General features: G+C 40.5%; 1 protein-coding gene across 1 annotated transcript in view; it reads left to right on the top strand.

The window, feature by feature from the left end:
* The window catches only part of TMEM132D (transmembrane protein 132D), a 274438-nt gene that overhangs the window by 228777 nt on the left and 23690 nt on the right, over nucleotides 1–21971 (top strand). Inside the window, exon 5 of the mRNA XM_072880098.1 lies at nucleotides 2354–2497. Within this exon, the coding sequence (XP_072736199.1) occupies nucleotides 2354–2497 (144 nt within the window). The remainder of the gene's footprint in view (nucleotides 1–2353; nucleotides 2498–21971) is intronic.

Here is a 21971-nt window from a genome sequence, read left to right as displayed (position 1 = left end):
TCTTCTCAGCTTGGTACAAGGTGCAAGTAGCTAGGCATGTGATATGGCCTCAAATAGTCCCAGGGAAATGAGGTTCATGCCCAAGTGTTTGCAAAATCAGGACCTAATGCCCGGATTCTGTAATTATCATGGATGCTTCATAGCACTTGTTCTGTCAAGCTGCCCCCATTTGCAGCTCTGTGGAGCCTATAGGAGAGCGGCAAAAGTAAATAAACCTGCATGCAGTAACTTTGCTGCAAAGCCCAGATCTGAAAAAAAAGAAAAGAACCTGGAAACTTAATTGCAAATCTTTCTGAGATCCCAGTTGCTTGAATAATATATTCTCTACTGAGAACAAATGTGCACTCAAGACAGCAGGGCCTTACAGTACAGGCAGATCTTCTCACCTTTGTATGAATTATAATTTCAAAATATCTGAAAGGCTTTTGTGCTGAGGGAGGGAGAGGATTTTCTTCTTAAGTTCTCTTTTCGTGAAATCCTATTTCACCCTCCCCTAAAGATCATGGTAAGGATGGGGAAACTTTAGCAAAGCAGCTATCAAAAGACCAGGAGGTTTTTTTTCTTTCTTTCTTTAAATATTGCTTTGAGTCCGAATAAAGTGTCTCTGTTTCTTTAAGTAATAGGAAAAGGTCCCTTTGATCCGTATCCTTCAGATGAGAGAAATCCCAGCTTCTCCTCTTTAGCCCAAGAGGCAGTAGGGGGAGTCATCATCTTCTGGTGACTTGGTTTCAATCTCACGCTTTGTTGTCTTCCACAAGTAAAATCAGGTTAGTCTCAGAGCTCATAGCGTGAGCTATTTAGATAATGAGAAGTTAGCACTTGGGGGGCTTTGGAAGCTTTTATTTCACAAGAGCCAGCTGAAATCAAGAGCCTCTTGTTCTACGGAATAGTCCGTGATTCGCAGGCACGGTTCTGAAAAGCTCAAAGACCTTTCCAGGAATGAGCAGTATCTTGCAATTAGGAGCAGAAGAATTCAGGCACCAGTTTGTGCTCTCTGTGTATCTTGGCACAAGTCAGTGGTATCTGCTTTGCGAGACTGGTATGACACCCAGGTAACCAAGAGTGCTGTTTAGTCTCGTGCTTTTCATATGATCAGAAGTCAGCGCTTTTAAATTAGAAGTGATAAATCAAACAGAAGGAATACATTTTGCAATAATCATCACAACAATGATGTACCAGTGACACAGGACGCTACAGAGCTCGTTTTGTTTAAAGGGCCCAGGCCCTTGTCAGCATCCTTCCTTTTCGGGAGAGGATGGTTTTGCACGAGCCTCATTAAAAGGTAAAGGAATAGTTGCAAACAAGTGCTTGCCCACCATTACTCAACAAGAGCCACCATAAGCCCTAGAATACCTGGTGAGGGTCTGATTCCCTATAGTCCTGTGGTACATATAGTCATTTACGCAGGACCAGAATGGTGGTACTCTTAAACTAATTCCCTAGGAGGCAGAGCAGGGGAAACAGATCTTATCGGCCATGACGGACAGTGCCACTAGCCCATTTTACAGGCTGTGAATTGGGAGACTGAAGTTGAATCTGCCAACGTTGCATCCCAAAGAGCAGCCTAAAGCCTGCCTCTAAGACTAGAGTTGCTTCCATACGCATGGCCATCCTGAGCGTCCAACCAAGCTAACGTGCGGTCAGAGGCTGTGCCAGAGCACACCCTGCGTGCCAGATGGGTTGATGTGCTACCAGGTGGCTTTCGTAGCAGCTGTGATCCCTGTGCAGGCTGTCTACAGGCTGGAAGTTAGAAAGCGTGCGTATTGCAGAAGACACCCGCCACTGCAGGGACTTGTAAAAGATCACCCAGGAGATCTGGGGCAAAGTGGATTCCTGCCTATTCCCAATCCAAACTTGTTCCCCAACAATTATACAGTACTTCTTTGGTCTAAATATTGACAGCATTTGCTCAATAGTGTCATATAATTTCAGTATTTGTAGAAAACCTTTCAGAAAACAGTTTTGTGGGTAAAACAGCAAGACTTAAGACATTATTTTTATGTGATCAGCCAGATCATTAGTGAGCTCCTCAGCGTGGAGATTTCACTATTGCTAGATGCAAGGTACATCTTGTTTATGTGGTGCAGGGTCATTCCTCAGGTGCTAGGTTGCTCTAATATTTGATGAGCATTCATGAAATAGCAATTAGGGCATGACAGATACCTTAACAGCCCTGAATCGGAACTGGGAGTTTGGTTCCAGGATTGAAGGGAGGAAATTTGTCTTTTCTGCCTGCTGCACTTGGAACAGTTCTTGGCATAGCCATTAGAAATTAAAGTAAAGGTGAATCTAGGTGGTACTAATGAATTAATAGCAAAATATATTAACTAAAGAGGCCTTTTTTGTCTCTTAGGAAGCAGAGATCCTGAATACAGCTATTCTCACTGGGAAAACAGTGGCTGTCCCTGTCAAAGTGATCTCTGTGGAAGATGATGGGACTGTGACTGATCTTCTGGAATCTGTGGAGTGCAGATCATCAGACGAAGATGTCATTAAGGTAGGATCATAGTGCTCCATTGCACAAAGGCAGAGGCCCTGCAAAACAGTGGTGTTCTCTAATGTGACAAGTTCTTTCATCTTCCTAACTGTTCTACTGCTGGAAGACAAAGGTTTATTATCACTGTTACATATAGATTGGTTCAGTGGAGCAATTAAACAAACACAAAATCACACATTTTCCATCCTGCATGTCAAATACTTGGAATTGTCTGTCACTTACCACTTTTGAAGTATTTTTGGAGTTCTACCTTTACCTTTTACTTTTCAGCTATATGGGCTGTGACAGCAGGAATGCTGTCAGCTGATGTTCTAGAGAAGGAGGTCATTCCTCTGAAGTTGGTTTGCCACACTGGAACAGGAGCTGTATGACTCAAAGTTTGGGTCTCTTCTTGGTATTGACCCAGTAATGTATTGCAAACAGCATTAGCTTTAAATTTGGAATTTTCTTTGGTCATAATTGCTACTAGGGTGTCTCACAGGAAACATGTTGGCCACCAGACATGGACTGGGAACTACTGGATAAGACACTTGACCAGTGGATTTACTCTGTACAACAGCTCTATAGCCTAAACTTCCTTGAAAGATAAATGGCAGGCAATAACATACTGCTACTCTTAGTTTTGACTCACAGTGTGTACTTTCCTAGCTAGTGGTGAGGAGAGAGCTTGCAGGAATGCCTTTAAGTGCTTTTTTATTACTGAAATCTTAGGGCCAGACTGGACCCTCAAGAAAATTGCTGCTTCTTGAAGGCTTTCAGCTTGTACGAATATTACTACTAAAAGCTTGTAAGAAGTCCTGCATATTCCTACTCAGCTTGGTTAATGGTTAACACCCGTTAATGGTAACGGAAGGACATGGTCAGCAGTGGTGATTGTGGGAAATATGGTGGAAAGTATTCTAGCATAGTGACAGAGATGTTGGCTTGTCTACAGCAGCTTTTATCTTTTCACAAACTTATCTGTGGTTGTCACTTGAGAAGAAGAAATGAGAGCCATGGCTACAAATAAAAGTTAAAACTGAATTTTTTTAATGTAACCAGCATGTCACAAAATGATGACAAATACTACAGACCACCCCTCCAGCTGCTGGAAATCACTGTTATCCCATTAACTGTTGTGAACTGCACCATATTGAGGACTCAGCCTTTGTGAAATTTGCCTTTGCCTAAAGCTGACTGGAATGCTAAGCTTTCTCCCTGTTATGTTAGTTCATTTTATTTTGGGTTCAGACAGCTGAGAGTAGTGTTTAGCTCCAAAGCAAGCCTCCCTGGGCCCCATTAGCTGAAAAAGACTCTTCCTAGTGGACAGTTTTTGCCTTTATAGGCAAAGATGAGCGTAGGTACTTGATTGTTACTGTTCTATGGGAAACTGTTGGGAGTTTGAGACGTACCTACAAGCTTCGTAACTTCTTGTCACAGAGGGAGTGACAACTTGGAGCAGGGTAACTGAAGACTAGAGCTGGGTATGGGTTTATTAAATGATCTTTCTTGAGCTATCCCTAAACAGATTTTATTTTTTTTGTCAAAATATTGCAATGTTTACGCTCACTGGACTTGTTTTAAGTAACTTAATGATAATTTCTTATACACAAGATAAACCTAAACAACTTAAAATTCCAGCATTTTTTATGTTTCCCTTTTAGAATCTACTCAGGGTTTCTATTTATCTGAATAGCCACCATGCTGGTATTTTCTGATTAAATGTGTCTTTCTGGCTGTCTTAATCCAGACTTTTTTTTTTTTACTCCTGTGAATACCTTTTGAGTCTGGTATATCTGCCAAATATAGCAAACTGATGGACTGAATCTAGGTTCAAAACCAGAAATAAATTATTTTAGGTCCTTGCCTTGTGTTGCAGAAGTTAATGGACTAAGTCTTCACTCACTAACTCACTCAGTAACTAACTTTTTCATTTTTTCAGAGAACTGGAAAAAATAATTTGAAAGCAAATATATCATTTGGAAGATATTTTAAAAATCAGTTTTATTTTCCAAAGTTTCAGTTTATCAGAATGATTTGGCGTGCTCAATGGATGTTTGTGAAATGGTTTAGGCAGATATAAATCTGCAACAGTTTGTCATATACAATACGCTCAGCTCTAACCCTGGCAAAGAGGTTAAAGTGGTAGTACTGCTTAAGTGTATATCTATCGTTCATTGTAAGTACATGAACATACCAATAAAGGCTTGTGTGCTTAATGTTATTCATATACATACCAGTGCACAATGACGCTAATGACAGGCCCTATGTCAAAACAGGAAACCACTAGTCGGAGATCAAGACGTTCTGGGCTGCTGCAAACATCCCACTAGAATTCACTCCTCTGCAGTAGGAAGGCAGGTTTCAGCAGCATTAAAATGAGTCGCCAGTTTAAAGTGAGCTCTTAATTGAAAACATGTCTCTGGGTTTTCAGTTTACCTGCTCTGTTTCAGACCAAGCCTTATTCACAGACGTCTTATCTAATGAAGATAAAGATGTATAATTACTGGCCAGCCTTCAGCATCCAACAGTAATTAGAGTTTCTGTTCTCTGGGCATTAGAGTAGTGAATATAAAATGGAAGAAAAAGTCTGCTTAAAATGCCCGTTGAAATATAAAGATTAAGATTACATTTCTTTGTGTCCTTACTGTTGCTAGTTTTCAATGCATCTGTCATGTAGCATCTAACAGATTGATTACGTCTTTGTGGCTTAGCTTTTATTCCTGTTTTTTTGTGTTGATTAATGGGGAGTTTAAGCTCATTTTCCTTGCAGAATGAGGATACCTCATTCTTCTTTCAGTTTCAAGGGCCACATTTATTACTCACTTCTTTCATCTGGGACTTCAAAGAACTTTACAAAGCTAGACCAAATTCTGCACTGACTTGTTTTCTGCCAAACTGCATCTGCTTGAATTTGGTTGAATAAGTAAGGACAGAAGTTAGTCCATTAAAACAATATTGTTATTGACAAATGATTGTCTGAAATGATTGAGTCCACCATGACAGAGTAACCATGCCAAAAAATGGAGGCATGTTATAGGCTCTGTTTCACAAATGAGGAGACACAGAAAAGTTAAGGAGAGAATTTCAAAGTGCTGTAAAGAAGTTCTGGCCATTGAAATAGATGATAAAACTCCTACTGCCCTCATGGAAAAGAGTGATTTGTGAGCAGACTTTTTTTGTTGAGTTGTTAATATAGATCAAATTCTCAAGATTATTTAAATCAAGAATGAGGGGAGGAGAGAGGAAAAATCAACATTGTTTAATCTTTCATTTTGAAAAGACATTTCCATTTCAAAATGGCCATTTTTCAAGGCTCAACAAAGCCTAAAAGTCTCCAAAGCAATACTTTCCAATGCTCTGGGTTTTCAATTTGATGCATTAATTGAAAATCTGCATTTTGGTTGCCCTGAAATGAAAACACCTTTAGATTCATTTTGTTTGATCAGTTAACTAAAAATTCCAATATATTCTCAGCTCTGTCCAGAAGCCACTTGCCAGAAGCCACACAGTGAATGGTGCCAGCACTGGGAACAGGAGACAGTTTCTCTGGCCCTTTTTTATACTACACTGTCTATTTTGTAGAAGACTCCGTTCCAAATCTGTGTGCTATCCAGAATTACATGCTTTTCTAACAAAATACTTTTAGTTTATTTCCTTCTAGAACATCTTGTACTTTTCTTAGATCTCAGATAAGGATGCAAATGGGGGAACAGACATACTAACTTTTGTCTGTATTACAGGCAAACTCCTGGGGGCAGAAGGAGTGAAAGGAAGGTGGTTGTTACTGATATCCTTGGCACAACCTAGGACTTACCACAGAGCCGTGGGGCTGTGTCCCACGTGCAGGGGCCATGCAAGATGTTGCAGGATGGCCTCTTGCTCTGAATTCCCATTTCCCAAAGCTCTACAACCAGTTCTGGCTGTGGGACGATTGCCTGGCATTTGTGCTTGTCCTCTGCAGAGTCTCATCTTTCTGGCTTTGCGTGAAGGGTGAAGCAGTAATGTTTTATCCCTGCTTGCTGTTTATCAAGTGGCTGTAGAGTTGCAAAGCCAGACTGCTCCAGCCACAGCTACATGGTAGGAAGTTATTGCTGATCAAGCAAAGCACTGGTAGCTGCTTTGTTCTGTTCACTTTGGACTGCATTAGAGGGGATAGCAACGCACTTGGCACTTTGTAAAATATTACTGCAGCCTAATATATCTTTCATTAACACTTAGTGTGGTTTTATCAGTGGCAAAATAACTTCTTTTTAATCAAGTGACAGACTTTACAAAAACTGAAGTGTCAGAGCATTTAAAATAGCCTGAAGCAGACAGTGTTTTAAAACATTAAACTTTTAACAGCTGTTTCTTTTCTTCCTTACACTGGTGCACTTCAGGGAAAAGTTGAGTTCTTCTAAAGTCAGTGGAGCGACAGAGTAAAAAATCAAAGGGAGGAGATAATCGAGTCCAGGATTTTATCTGCTCCTTAGTTTAGCATTGGCAGTTCCAGTGCTGCAGATTTCACAACCATATTGCTAGTGGCAGTCCATTTGATATTCTTTTGACAACACATTCTTGGATGCATGTGATTACACAAGTTTTCAGTTCCAGCTTTCAACTGGAAAAGAAAACCTTCACAGCTGCAGGTCAAAGGCATGGGCCCCCAGAATGGAGGTACTGCAAAGATACACAAAAATTTAAAAACAAGAGAGTATGAAGAATCCCAGTTTCCCTGTGAGCTCTTGAGTTTAAGCCAAGCTGAGTGATTTGACATGCATGTTATGGCTTGATTGAGTCTCACAGCTCACCTACTCAAAATAGGGAAGCCAAGTATTCACCCTTTCCTGGTGCTTGCTCCAGCGAATTAGTGGAGGGAGAAGGACAGAAGGAGCAGAAAGCATCCTGCAGTGGGGGCAAAGCAAAGTGGGAGAGGGGGAAGAGTGAGGAAGAGCCAAGCCCCTGTTTCAGAAGCAGTGACCTATTAAGCCGGTTAACCAGAATGTGCAATATCCCATTCAGGTGAGGTTGTCGCATGGGTTTTGGTCGCCCAGGGTTCAGAGGACCCAAACAGAAGGAAAAAGCAGATGTAATCAGCATAGTTTGTTGAATGATATCAAAGAAAATACTTTCCCATCAGCAACTGGGATTTTGTCTAGATTGAACACTTGCATAGGATATGGTTGTGTAGAGCTGAATTTTATAATGGGAAAATAAATCTCTGCCTTGAGGGTTTGGTGAAGATCAAGTTCATGCCATGGTTTTCCACAGTATAATGTGCTTTCTCTCACCAGCTGAACTGCCTTATTCCATCCCAAATAATTTTGATCTGTTTTGAAACAAACATTTGATTTAAGTCAGCAAATGGATGTTTTTATTTTCTGCAATGTCTAAACATTTCATTTTGACAGAAAATGATGAAATCATGTCCTGTCATTTCAACTCAGTTTCAGTGTTCCTGACATCAGAATCTTTCTGAACTTTTCACCTTAGGATGAAGCAACTGTGAAAAAGAAAATACTTTTTCTGATCTGCTCTAGTAATCGGGAGACAGGACAAACTCAGAAAAATGCACTATCAAAAATAGAAGTTGTAATAATAACTGTTGGGTTCAATCCATGTGCTGTTGATGTTGGTTATAAAGGGAGCAGAAACAATTTTAATCTCTCTCTGGTATGAAGAGCAGACATGGCAAAGATGAGTTCTGAATGTAGAACTGATATAACAGTCCCACATCTCGCAGGAATCATCTGAAACTCACCTAAAGCTGTTGAAGTTACCGGATTTGTCTCTTTCGTATTCTGCCAATTCATCATTCTGATGTGAATCTTGAGAAGTAACAAGGTTTTTGTGGAGTTGTTTGCCTTTTTGTAATTATCCATACTGAAAATCCCAGTGTGACTGCTACAGTTGCTGTTGACTACAGTTTCTTTATATTTATGAAAGGCTATAAGCTTACAAGATACAAAACTTCTCTGTAACGGAAAAATTCAAATAATTCCTGAATTGAGACTTCCTCAAAATTCTGCAGAAGATACCCAGAAATCTGTCTCTCTGTGCTTTATGGGAAAGAATGTGTGTTCTTGTAGAGCCAGGGATGATAATATCTTTCTTTCTGTGAGTATTTCTGTCCCTTTATTGGGAGGAATATGTCTATATCTGTAAAAAGAATGAGGCAAAATCTAAAGAATCTCCAAACAGTGATGCCAAAGGGGATCTGAGCGAGCAGATTTAATAATTTGCTGAACCCAAAAGGGGCCGATGACCGTGTTAAACAATTGCTAAGGTGCAATTCTCTGACTGTTTAAAACTAACATGGAGCTGCCATCCCTGTCTTTCTGCTGGCCATGAGCGCAGCTGAGTGAAAATGAATCAGGTTTTTTTTTTGGTGAATGAGTTCTCTTCCTGCTCAGCTCCCTGCTCCCTGACTGAGTTCATTTTGGATGCTCATGATGCTTGTGCCAGCACTGCGAAAGAAGTTACATCGGAGTGGGAATCAGTAGCTGAGGGTGAGAGGTGGCCAGGAGTGCTTCCTTCTATTGCATATTCACGTAAATGACATGTGAAATTATGGCTTTGCACAGGCATTCCCATGCTGTCACATCATTAGTATGATACTGTCCATGTAAAAGGCTTATCCTGGCCCTGTGCTTGTGAATGCCCCCAGTGAAGATGCCTAGGAGCTATCATGAAGAAGATCTACCAAGTGGCTCACCTATTTCTGAGTGTCAGATTTGTACAGCAAAAGATATCCGTGTAGGAATGTCAAAATCACCTTGCCTTTCAAAGGGCATTAGGGGTCTCACTTTTTTTAGCTGCTTTCAAAACCCAACTCATTGTACACTGAATCCCAGTATTGAGAAATGCTCCCTCTTCTCAATGAAAAGAGATTGGTTGATGTCTAGAAAAAATGTGCCGAGGAAGTAAGGAACCGACATGTTGAATACAAAGGAAAATTAGTTCTCTTCTTTCTTCCACTGGGCTAAGCCAGAAGTGCATTACTGAAGCACATGATGTTACGCTGATATAAATGAAAGCTAAATTGGGCTCAGATCATCCAATAGCACCTGTCTCCAGAACAGGAACTTGCATTAATCATTATAAGTTGTGATTCTTTCTCTTAAAAAAACTCTGCTTTAGCAGAGTTTTAAAACTTTAGCTTTAAAACTCTGTGTTCTTCAGTTCCAGTGACCGTCTGCCACTTTCTTTTAGAAGATGTGGTATTTATAGCTCTTCATGCCTGCTCTAAGCCACCCTGCAGATCATGACACAAAACTCTTTGTTGCTTTGTTACCACGCAGTAAAACGTTACAACATGCCATATAAATTACTGTCTTCTCAGCCCAATTTAGGATTTTTCTGGACATATCAGATACAGCATAGCCACTAAATGACTTTGCTTTTGCTTATCATTTGCAGGACTGTCCAGATACTGTATTAGGTATGGAAGGGATTGATCTTATTAAAATAAAAATATATGTGGCAAGATATTTTCAGCTGATTTAAATATGCTTAGATCCCGTGGCTGTATCAGTACTATATTGATTAATATTAGCTGAAGATGAGGCTGATGATCTGGAGTTAGTAGAGAAATTGCTGGTCAGATCTGAAATATCCTGAATATTAGCTATGGGATACTTGGAGGACTCCTAGAGTTCTCAGAGGCAATTGGAAGAACAAGGGGCTTATTTAGGACATACATATATGAAGGAAAAAAAGAGCCTACAAGTGTTAGGAAGGCTAAGAGGTCAAAAGGACATAATGAGCCCGGACATCATTAATGAGCCTGGACTTGTAATCATGTCCAGTTCTGTCTTCTTCATTGGTAATGAAGAAAGGAAGTATGCTCTAGTTGTTAAACCTGGCTTGGGATTTTAGGCATTACAGATTCTAATAAGGGCTCAGTCTGCATACCATGTGTGACACTTGATTTTCATTTCATTTGCCTCTGCCTTAATAAGATTGGGTAACAGTTGGATAACCCATTGGATGGGCTTGCAGATGCTGCATTGAAATGTGCTGGTTATAGTGCGGGCTCTGGCATATGCTTTCAACTGTGACATTGGTGTACTACTGTGATCTTTGGCGTGTCATTTATTTGATCTGTCGCAGCATAGACACATACAAAAGATGTATAATGGTTCTGAACTACCTTGACAGATAAAGAGCATTAATACTAAATTCTTGACAAATGCTTTGAGATCTTTGCATAAAAGGTACTATCTAAGCATCATCATTTATAATGTTAATAATATACATAACCCTAACTAGGACAGAGCACAGACTCTTTAGGAAGCACTCCTGTTAAATTTAACTTAATCACAGCACATAAAAATGACTGCCATGATAAAATATTAGTGGCTGAGTAAGGATTTAGAAATATTTCCAGATTTCTTATGTAACAGAGTCTGTGCAGGTCTACTGACTGAAGATTTGTTCCCTCTTATCCACCGTCTGGACCATTTTGCATTACTTTCTAGGACCTCATTGAGGCAAGCATGCAAGACGTTTTGCCTGAAGCTTAAAAGGCAAGGACTTTGTACATCAGGCCAGAGGCTAAATGAATTGACCTAGGCAAAGTAAGTTTCAGACCTTTGCGGCTGATCCACTGAAATAGGGTACTTTTCAGATTAATTTTCTATTCTGTTTTAGGCAGATAATCATGCTCTACTATTTACCAGACCAAAGATTAATTAATAAGGAGAGAAGAAATGTAGACACAAATCTAGAGGGTGAACAGTTCCCTTTGGTACCATGGAGAACGAGACTTGAATTTCTGAGTGCAGTCAGAGCACTTCTAAATTCAGAAGAAATCTTGCAGATCAATGTCCTGCTACAGCTGTAATGGTGAAACATCTATATCCACAGAGTAGGTGTTCATGTCTCTCTTTCCTTCCATATATGTGCAGGAAAATGAATCTAAAGACAATGTATGGGAGGTGATGTGTCCACCTTTGGACATACTTCTCCTGCCAGTGCTTGACTGTTAGCCGCTATTGTCACTAACATTCAGCTAGTGATATCCAGCCCACCCATCACCTTAACTCAGCCTCATCTCAGTCCTCCTGCCGTTCTTCTGCAGTGGCTATCCAGCTCTTCCATACTGTCTGGTGCTGCTGCTTTTGCTATTTTTCTGTGCTTGCCGTGTCTTAAATATTTTTCTCTGTGTTTCTGCCCTTACCTGCCCTTTGGGTTGCCAGTTTTTAACCTTCTTATATCAGTCCCATTGCTGACCTTTTCTGAAAGCCTCCAGACAATAAAATATCTAGTGGTATCCTAATGTCTCATAAGCACCATTGGCTGCATGTCTAGATCCTGCAGTTCCTTATTTAAGATTTGCAGAAGTGCTCAACGTCTGCTTAGGGAGCTGGGCAAGCTTCTGCAGAGCAAATGTATCCTATGAAGGGCCAATTCATCCTTTTCCAGATACGTTTTTAGTGTGGCATAATCAAATAAAAAAAATTGCTGTCCTTAAATAGCTCAGAATGAGTATGTTTTGAAGGCAGATGTTTTTGCATTGTTTCATTCTGTCAAGTGCAGTGTAGTCCTGGCTTGTGTTCTCAGCTCTTCCCTGGTTTTCTGTGTTGACTTTTGGCTACCCATTTACTTGTTCTCTTTGCAGTTACTTATAAAATTGACATAGTACTTCTGAAGGATTTCCAAGAGCATGAGAAGGTAAAGAAGTAAAACACACCTGAAAATTGCTTTGAGATGTCAGAATACAAGGAGTTATCCGAGCCCAGTTTATTATCAAAAATAATTATCTGTAGTAGTTCTCATGCTTTACACATGTGACAGGATCTGGTCTATTGTCTTGTCTAAGATTGTGGCACAGGTGTTGTGTTTTGTTTGTGGGAGACATTAGTACTATTATTTTTCCCACATCAGCTACCCATAGAAATGCTGTACAACTTTCCTGTTTCAGCCTTATTTTGCAGCATTGCCTTGTTTAACTGGTTATTGGATGATAAGCCTGATTTTTGATGCTATTTAGGCATTTAAATCCAATTAATTTAATTGGGAATTAGAAACCTAAGCACCTACAAAAACTGGTCTTAATGGCTCTTCAATTTTAGTTAAAAGTATAACTGTGTATTTAGAGCAGGTGGGTATTATAGAAAGCTGATATTTTCTCCCATCTTATATAATCTCTTCCATACAATAACTATTAAAAATAACCTGATTATTTGCAAGCAGGTAATTATTTTGCAACTGTAAAGGGGTTTTGTTTGAGTAAATTTACAGCATCTTCTCTAGACTTTGGGATTTGAGTGCCTTCAGCAATTTCTTTTAGCATTTGTGAGCATGTGAAAAGCTGTTGTAGTGTTTGAGATTTTGTGCAGACCTGGAGCTGATACCAAAATGAAACCTATGAACATGACGTTCCATTACATGCTCCATTTCATTCTACTAAAAGCCAGAGAGGGAGAAGTGAAACTTCAGTAATGACGGAAAGTATCATTTGCAATGGTGACTAGGCATCTAAAGGCACAATGGATGTGTACTAAACTACATTTTATGCATTGTCTGTAAGCATTAGATTAATTGCACTTGACTATCACTAAAAGGAAAAATCAGGGCCAGTCTCACATGCACACATATAATTTCTGCTGATGATTGGATCTCATTTCTGCCACTGAAAATCCAGAGTTAACCCAGTGTACTTAATGGGATTGCTCTGCACTTTATTTGATGAAGAGAAGAGAAAGTCTAGTCCTTATTGGGAGTGTTTTTTGTGTCTAAGCACAGCTCTCACCATCACTGGATGGTTTAGTTTGGCATCAGCTTAATGCTGAAAGCAAAGATCAGCCAGAGCCAATTTTAGCTGTTTCAGTGCCATAGCCATAAGTCAGCCCATGTTTCCTTGAAAGTTCTTCACACATTTTGATGATGCTGAGCTAAGTTTCAAGCTTGTAACAAATCTTGAAAGCAACTGTTTCCCTGGGGCTGAGAATTTCATCACAAGGATTTCACACAGGCCTGCAGACGGGATAAGAAACAGCCCCTCTGGCAATACAGTTGTATATACTATACTAATTTTTGAAGACACCTTGACAAGTAGTTTTCCAAGTTCTGCCCTTTGTTCCCAGGTTAAACAATGTGTGTGTCTAATCTCATCTCCCGCTCTCTCTCCTCTAAGTAGATTCAGCTGGGCTGCATTCATTGATATTTATTTCTTCGGAGCTCAGGCTGCTAGGAAAGCTCTAGGTATGAGTAACCTCATCCTGTACTTTTTAGTATCCAGATCTGACAGTTACTGTCTGGTCTCCAGCAGGGCTAATTACTGATAAGAGTTTTCTTCATAGGCTGGTTGGTTGGTTTGTTGCTGTTGAGGCTCTGAGAAAACAGAGCACATAAAATGAGACGTTAAATGTCATAAAGTGTGCCCAACACAGAAAAACTGTAGAAAGATAAATCAGAATTTACTCAGGGACATGAATGAAGAGGATCCCAGAAGCACATTAGCTGGGAGAGGACTTCCTTCACTCAACAGGAAGGGAAACAAAGAAATAATCTGTTACTGTGCTGGCAGAGGGGAGAGCCACAATGGAAGGGTCTTGGTCTCCTTCCCACTCAGTCATCAGCAGAAGATGAGTTATCTGCTTTACACACTGTCAAGGGTGAAATGATCAGCTGTTTACAAACTTCTAGTTTAAACAAGTATATTTAATCATATACTTTTGCCAGAGGGTAGTATAATATGTCAAGACGACGTCAATCCTTTAGGGCCATAAACTACCCCTTATTTTACAATGGATATCCCCAGATGTGGTAATAATTAGCTTTATCTGATCTGTCATTTACTTTATTTTTGTTTAGTGAAAGGATCCAAGGAAGGTTTTGGAAAACAACTTGATTGTAAGGTTGAGGTTTTCAATGTGATTTAAGGTCACTGAGCTTGTATAGTCTAATGGGAGTTGAGCACACGTTGGAAAATATAATTCAAGAAATGTGTTTAAGTGCATGATCAGGATGAAATCTGAACCATCCCTGGCAAGGTCTGGCAGTAAGCAGGTGATGTCCACCAACCCAAAAGTAGAAAAACTCTCATCCACCAGCCAGCTGCAGTAAGTATAGAAAATCCTGCTGAATCCTCAGCCTTACTACTCGGCTATCATTACATTTTCCTTTTGAAAAGGCTTTAGATGCAAAGTCCTCTGTTAAGACCCACCTGGTATCTGCAGCACACAGGTTGGAATTAAGAGAGGCACATTTATATCTTCTGGAACCTACTCTCTGTACAGACCAGTTTGCTGCTAGCAGATTTCATGGGTGCTTCAGGGCTGCCCTAAGTTTTAATGAGCTAAATCATAAGAAGACCATCACTCAGGCAGGCTTTTCTGGAGTTTGGTATGTTTTCTCTTCCTGGGAACACCCCTAACTTGACTCTTTTGTCAGAAGCTGACACTGCAATGACCAGTCCAGTGATCTGTAAGTGGAAAAGCCTCATATGTTTTCTTTCCTCTTTATAGCATGACAGGAGTGCAGGTGGGGCAGAGCTGGGGGACCAAGACCTGAGCGTATCTCTGAGTATCCTCAAAGATACATACCTCCCTGCTCATCAGTGAAGGAAAAGAAGTAAAAAAACCTGCTGAAAATAGTCTGATTCTGCCTGCACTGGTATCATTGTATAACAGAGGCAAACTACTGAGAGTGGTTTTGTTACAAAGATGTAAACTGGTATAAAATGAATGCCAGCTTCCTAGGGAATGGGGCACCACCATGATCTCCCACTGTCTAATTGTCTGTTCCACTAAACATTTATCTAGCTAGCCTGGGGTTTTGGGGGGGTTACATTGAGTCTTTCATTTGTTAGAGTCATATTTTTCCCTTTCACATGAAATGTAGCCTGAAATACAGAAAAGAGCAGTTTCTAATTAAACTCCCACCTAAATCTATTATAGCTTCTGAAGTCATTGGGAGAGGGAGATAAAAGAACTGTAATGATCGCAATATGTAAATATAGATGTAAAAGTTTGTTTGGAGGGATGGAGGTTAGAGGCCAGATATCGTGAAACCAAACATAAAGCTTCTTGGTAGAAATTGAATCAGTGCATTAGTTATCATGGATTTTCATAAAAATAATAATGCACACTCATGTTTCAGTTCATAAATGTGAAGTGACAGCCTATGAGTTAGCCACTGAAATGATATTATAGACCCAAAAAAGAATAATAGAGGAAATTGAGAAAGCAGAAGAGAGAGTTGTAATAGAATTGGGTATTGGCATAAATATAAATCATGAAAGGGAGATTGATTTAATGAAAGATATGAAAGTCAGAAACTCAAGGTGTTAAAAAGATCATCTGCTCATTTGGTAAAGAATCCCTAAGGCTACACAACTTTTAGCTGAAACAGCCAGATTTACTTGAAGTAGATGAACTTTAAAATTGTATGAGAAATAACGTATTACAAGGGAAGATGCTTCTGCAGCACACACAGTCTATTAAGAAGTTGTGCAAAAGAGGAAGAAGCTTACATTGATCCATTGGAAAATTATCTTTGCTCATAAATTTTGTCAGAAGATTTACAAGTAGATATGGGAATGAGAAACTGTTGTAATCCAAAGAGCCTAAATAACAACATTTACATGCTAGCCAGCTATGAGGATTTGGAAGAAAGCACTCTTGGTGAAATGAGTTGGCCAGGCTACTTCTGTGGATGGTGTTTTGTACATAAAAAGCAGGTAGGACAGACACAGATGCCATCTGAGTGACGTCTCCATCTAAGTGTCTGCTAATGTGGAAAGATTTATTTTAGCTTGTGAAAGCCTTTCAGGATTCACACATATCCATCTATAAGTGCAAAGAAACTAAAATCTCCCTTGTCTGCATATGTCTGAGGGAAGAAGGCTCAAAGATCCAGATGAAACTGTGTTAAGATCTCCTCTCAATATCTGAGGGTGATGGAACGACTCTTTTTTAGTACTGCTTTATGCAGAAAAGCATGGAAGCCAACAAGTTTGAAGTGTAGCTTGGTCCCCAGCAGTCCTATAGGTGTGAATAACTACACACTGAGATTTTGCAGCAATCATAGTTCTGTTGTAAATACCACATCTTTCATTTTCCTTCTCCCTCCATTATATGGAGTCCTACTTTTCAAACAAATGAAAAGTATTAGGGAGCCTCTTCTTAACTGTTGTATCTCAGCCCACTGAAATACGCACATACATAGACAGAGATAGGCTGAGACACAGCAGACGAGCCCAGGGAGGAACTATACATATCCTGTAATCAGCTTTTCTCTTTCTATAATGTGATTTTGCATGGTGAGGATCACCTCTGCCTCTGAAAAAAATTCTGAATAATCTTAGCAAGTCCCTCATAGCATCTCCCTGAGGCAGACAATCCTTATTCACCTGAGGGGGAAACAGGGATTTTAATAACTCACCTAAAAATCGCACAGCAAATAATTCTTAGAGAAGTTCAGAAGGCTTTGTGGAGCCTTCTGAATGCCATCCCGCACAAAGAAGTGCTCCCTCTTTCTCAGTCTTACTCTCCCTGGGAATGGATGAGTGGCAATCATCAGATACATGCAAATTTTTTCATAGTAGGTCTTGAAGCTGAGTGCAACTGAGTGATGGCACAGGGGGGCTTCCAGCAGGAAAAGGGAGGAGAGGGACAGGACACCAGCAAACCTTGCAGTCTGCCACTTTGAAGCCACAATGACAAGTGCATGATTAGCAAGCACAGCGACACCAAATGAGCCCAGTCTCTGCTCTGTTTTAAATAAAAAAGGTAAGTTTATGAGCGGCTGGAATTGCGGTACCAGGTTGAGCTCAGTACAATTGCAGTAATATTTAGCCCTCGTCATCTGTTGTGTACTCAGCCCACTGATGAGCATGAAGGATAAAACCAGAGTGAGCTCCTGCCAGCTCGCTGTGCTGAGAGCTTGGCATTAATACGTACATTTTTCCAGGGAACTTTGCATATAGTTGAGCTGTCCAGTTTGTTCACGTTGTCTGGAAACCAAGAGGAGAGGGCGCAGCTGCCTAGCTGCTCCAGGTGCCTGCAATGTAGGCCAGGGTGTGCTTATGCAGGGGACTTGTGCATTAGCATAAGTGAAGCACTAAAGACTGAGTATGTCTGGCACAGCATCGACACTAAATATGTGAGTGTTGCTGGGTTTTGGCCACGAGGTCTTTAGAAAAGAGCAAGTGTATCTGTGAAATGCCAGAGAAGATCTGACAGGCTGCACTGTCATATCACTTGCGTGCCCTGTAAAGAAGTGAAACGCTCACAGATCCACCTAACTCTTGAACTAGCAATTCCTGAAGAGCCTCGCTATAAAAACAGCTCCACTCATCTTCCTGGGAATTTCTTAAGCTTAAGGAAAAAAGTCATCCTAGCATCCTGCTAAAAAGTAAAGAAAATGGCTCTGCTCTTTCATGTGGGTGTATGTGAAGGACTCAGACCGCTCTAACATAGTTCACAAGTGTGGGCACTCGTAGCCAAGCTAAAAAGCACCAGGCTCATGAAATGCACTTTTATTGCCAGCTTTCTTCCCCCGCTCTGAGCTGTACCTGCAAAGGTAAGTGACAAAGATCAGCGGGTGCTGTGGTAGTACTTCTGGAAGCACTGCTTTGGGGAAGCCAGTCTGCATCCCCCAGGCTGATGTGTCTGGTCGGATTCTGAGCTTACTTAGAAATGAGTGAGTCAAGAGAGAGGAGTCAGTGCCTCAGGTTTGTTGTAAAAATTGATTGGTCTTAGGCCTGTGGGCTGTGTATTTGTGTGATTTGTAGCAGAACAAGAGGTGGTCCAGGGCTAAGGCTCCATCACCTGCTTCATTCAAATAAATAACAATAACTGAATATAAAACTCTGCTAATTCCCCTTTCTGCTCCCCTATACCATGTGTGCTATTTTTGAGAGGAGATCTTTTATTTTAGAAGGTTCGTTTCTACCAGCTCATATGTGAGTGACAGCAGCTACTCTTTCAGGGAGTAGTGAAGATATAACACATCTCTAAGCACTGCAGGAGCAAGTGAAGCTGCTGCTTGACAATTCTGTTATATGTTTTCATAAATGTTTCGTTGGAGGTGGGAATATCTGTCTTTGAAAGGAGATGCAGGTCCCTCCAGGGTACTGCAGAACTTGGTGCAAATCCTGGTATTCAAAAGTCCCTCTCTCATGCTTCTGACTTTAAAACCTGTAATGAATTAGACAGACACAAGAGTAGTCACCCATCCTTTGTCTGTGGTGTAATCCTGATTTCCACAGAGGGATTTTCAGCATGAACTAGCAGAATTTGATGTGCACTTCTGATCATTTGGGACCTCAGCACCCAAGTCCTTCTAGTGTCCTTGAGAGTCCCAGCACTGCTACATGAATCTGGAAGATTTTGCTGACTGATTAGACCATTCTTCCATTACAAGGCCAAATCCAGATTAAAAGACTTCCTCATGGCTTCATCTGTTTTCCTCTTTGTGTCTTTGTTGCCTGCATCCAGAATGCATGCATGGAGCTGCTCTGCTTCTTCCAGCCTCTGCTGGGAGAGGCAAGCTGCTGGCTGGTACAGTTCTTCCATTAAGTGTCCAGAGTTCATCATAGGCTTTAAACAGGAGTTTGCTGGAAGAGGTCCAGCTATTGAGTACACAGACCCATGCCTGCTCATTCCTGTAGCTTCTGCACCCTGGTGTCTTCACATCAAATACAACTTCATTGGGGCTTCTTGATCAGTTATGCAACTTTGTTATTAACATCATCAATTCCTAAACACTGAGAACATGCGAGGCACGTCAATGCAGCAGCGTGGTATACTTTCAGAGTCCCTTTCCCATAATCTGGCTATTCTTTCTTCTTGGTTGTTTGAAGATAGTTCAGATATCAAAGTTCAGGACTCAACTCCATTTAACAGTAAACAGATACATGGTATGAGTGCTTGTCAGGAGGGAATGAGTGTGAAAGCATTTGGAAGATCAAAGCAGCATGACTCCCATCAGAGTCAATGGGGAACAAGCAGCTAAAATCTTACAAAATGCTTTCAAATTATCCTCCACCTTCGATTCCCCATCCTTACTGAAACCAGCTCCTGAAATGTTTTATTGAAAGTGTTCCTCTTGTCATTTCTTTGAAAGTGAAAGGAAGCTCAGGAGAACTGTAGGCTCAGGTTAGCAGCAAGATCAACTGCTTTTCACTTGAAGGCCAAATGGCACCTTGGCTGCACTGCCATGTAACCCCATTAGCTGCAACAGGGCTGACAGGTTGAGAGCTAGAGCATAATTTGGCTTTCTCTTTGGTTATGGTGAGAAAAGCCACCTTTTTTCTAATCTTATATTGACCCTGAGCATGTCTTAAGAACTGTCTTTGCTTTCATGACTATTAGCCTCAAGCACATCATAGCCTAAATCCTATATATCTGGCCTGTTGTCTTTCTGCATCGTAAGAGCCATAGACTCGAGACAGCCATTTGCTCTTAGCATGTTTATTACTGTCTCTTTTAGTACATTTCTATTATGCTAGCACCTACATCTCCCAACAGCACTGAGTCTCAATGACCAGGAACAGGCTCCCTGTCAGAGACTGTCCTGTGACAATCTAAACAGCTATGAACAAAACGTTAGTGAATGAACGAAATGAGGAGAAAACAAAGCCTTTTTTTGAGGTCAAATGGCAGAGATGAAACAGAAACCGCGTCTCTTCACTCCTCACCTGGACTTTTATCCATTCCGTGAGTGTGGGTTTTTGTTTCATAATTTTTCTAGAATATGCCTGTGAGAGGAAATAGTTTCTGGCCTGGCTTTTCTATTTATGCTAAGTATAGTTATTTTCATGGTTTGGTTGATTATTCTCACACCTTAGAGTAATGAGGCTTCATTTCTAGCCCCAGATAGCATTTGTAGATAGCATTCCTCGGCACTTTGTGACCAGGGGGAAGCTACGTAAACATTTCATTCCTTCGTTTGCACGATGAGGATAATCATATCTATACTATATAAATACACATTTATATGACAAAATGCTACACAGACACACGTTTATGTCATAAACACTGAGACTTCACTATGATGTGCTTTACAAAGTGTTGCTGGGAGATTTTTTGCAAAATGCTGAGACACTATTAGATAATAGGAATAGTTTGAATATAAAATGTTCATCATCATCATTGTTGTTATTATTTTATTAGACTGCACAAAGAAAGAGACACAGAAATGAAACAGTATTGATCCATAGTAATTTAACTGGTCCTAAATCAAACCTTTGTTTAGGTGTATGAGGAAAACAGGATGCCTATGCTCCCATCTTTTTAATATGTTTTTTCCTTGAATTTTCTTGATTTAATGAAATGCAATCAATTTTCAGGCAATGGCTTGTCTTGCTGTTGTGGTTTAGCTTCAGTCGGCAACTAAGCACCACACAGCTGCTCGCTCACCCTCCCCCCCGGTGGGACGGGGGAGAGAATCAGAAGAGCAAAAGTAAGAAAACCCATGGGTTGAGATAAGAACAGTTTAGTAATTGGGGAAAAAATATAATAATAATAACAACAACAATAATAATAAAAATTTTAATGAAAAGGAAAACAACGAGAGAGCAAGCGACGAACAAAACCCAGGAAACAAAACAAGTGATGCAACCGCTCACCACCCACAAACCAATGCCCAGCCAGTCCCCGAGCAGCGATCGCTGCCCCGGCCAACTCCCCCAGTTTCTATACTGGGCATGACGCCCTATGGTATGGAATAGCCCTTTGGTCATTGGGGTCAGCTCTCCTGGCTGTGCCTCCTCCCGGCTGCTTGTGCACCCGGCAGAGCAGGGGAAGCTGAAAAGCCCTTGACCAGTGTCAGCACTGCTCAGCAACAACTAAACCATCAGCGTGTTATCAACGTTATTCTCATCCTAAATCCAAAACACAGCACCATGCCAGCTACTAGGAAGAAAATTGACTCTATTCCAGCCGAAACCAGGACACCAGGACACTTGCGCATCAGAGCGCTTCACGAAGTAACGTAAATTATCACCATTATTGCTATAAATACAGGTGAGGATAATATATTTAGCATTTTATCACGTCTTATATGGAGAGAAGAAAGTATGAAATAACATTTACTTTGTGCACTGCAAACTTATTTAATTGCATTCTAGCAACATAAATTATGTTGCTACAGACTTCTGTTCACTCCAGGTCATCAGAAAGGGTGCTGAACACTGCAGTCTGCTTTTGTCTCCTGTCTAGTTCAGAAGAGCTTTAAGTAGTGGCTTTCACATGGGTTACATTGTTCTGCCTGTTAGTGTGCAAAATATATTTTCCAGTACAACAGGAGATGCTTTTGCATTTGTGATCGATATTGAATCTGAGGAACAAAGATGAAATACCTGTTTCCCTTTTTACCCAGAAAACCCACATTTCTTGTAGATAATATGCATGGACTACAGACAGGAGAAGTTGTACATTGCATATCTGAATATATGGCTTAAAAATCTCTGAAATCTTCAAACTGAGCTGAAAGGAGCAACATGTCCAGCTATGGAAAACATTCCTGACAGTCATTTGTTTAAGCAGATCTTAAAAATTAC

The sequence above is a fragment of the Ciconia boyciana genome, chromosome 15, assembly GCF_034638445.1.
Source record: "Ciconia boyciana chromosome 15, ASM3463844v1, whole genome shotgun sequence".
NCBI lineage: Eukaryota > Metazoa > Chordata > Aves > Ciconiiformes > Ciconiidae > Ciconia > Ciconia boyciana.
The sequence above is the reverse complement of the archived record's forward strand: the minus strand, read 5'-3'. Positions and strand labels throughout refer to the sequence as shown.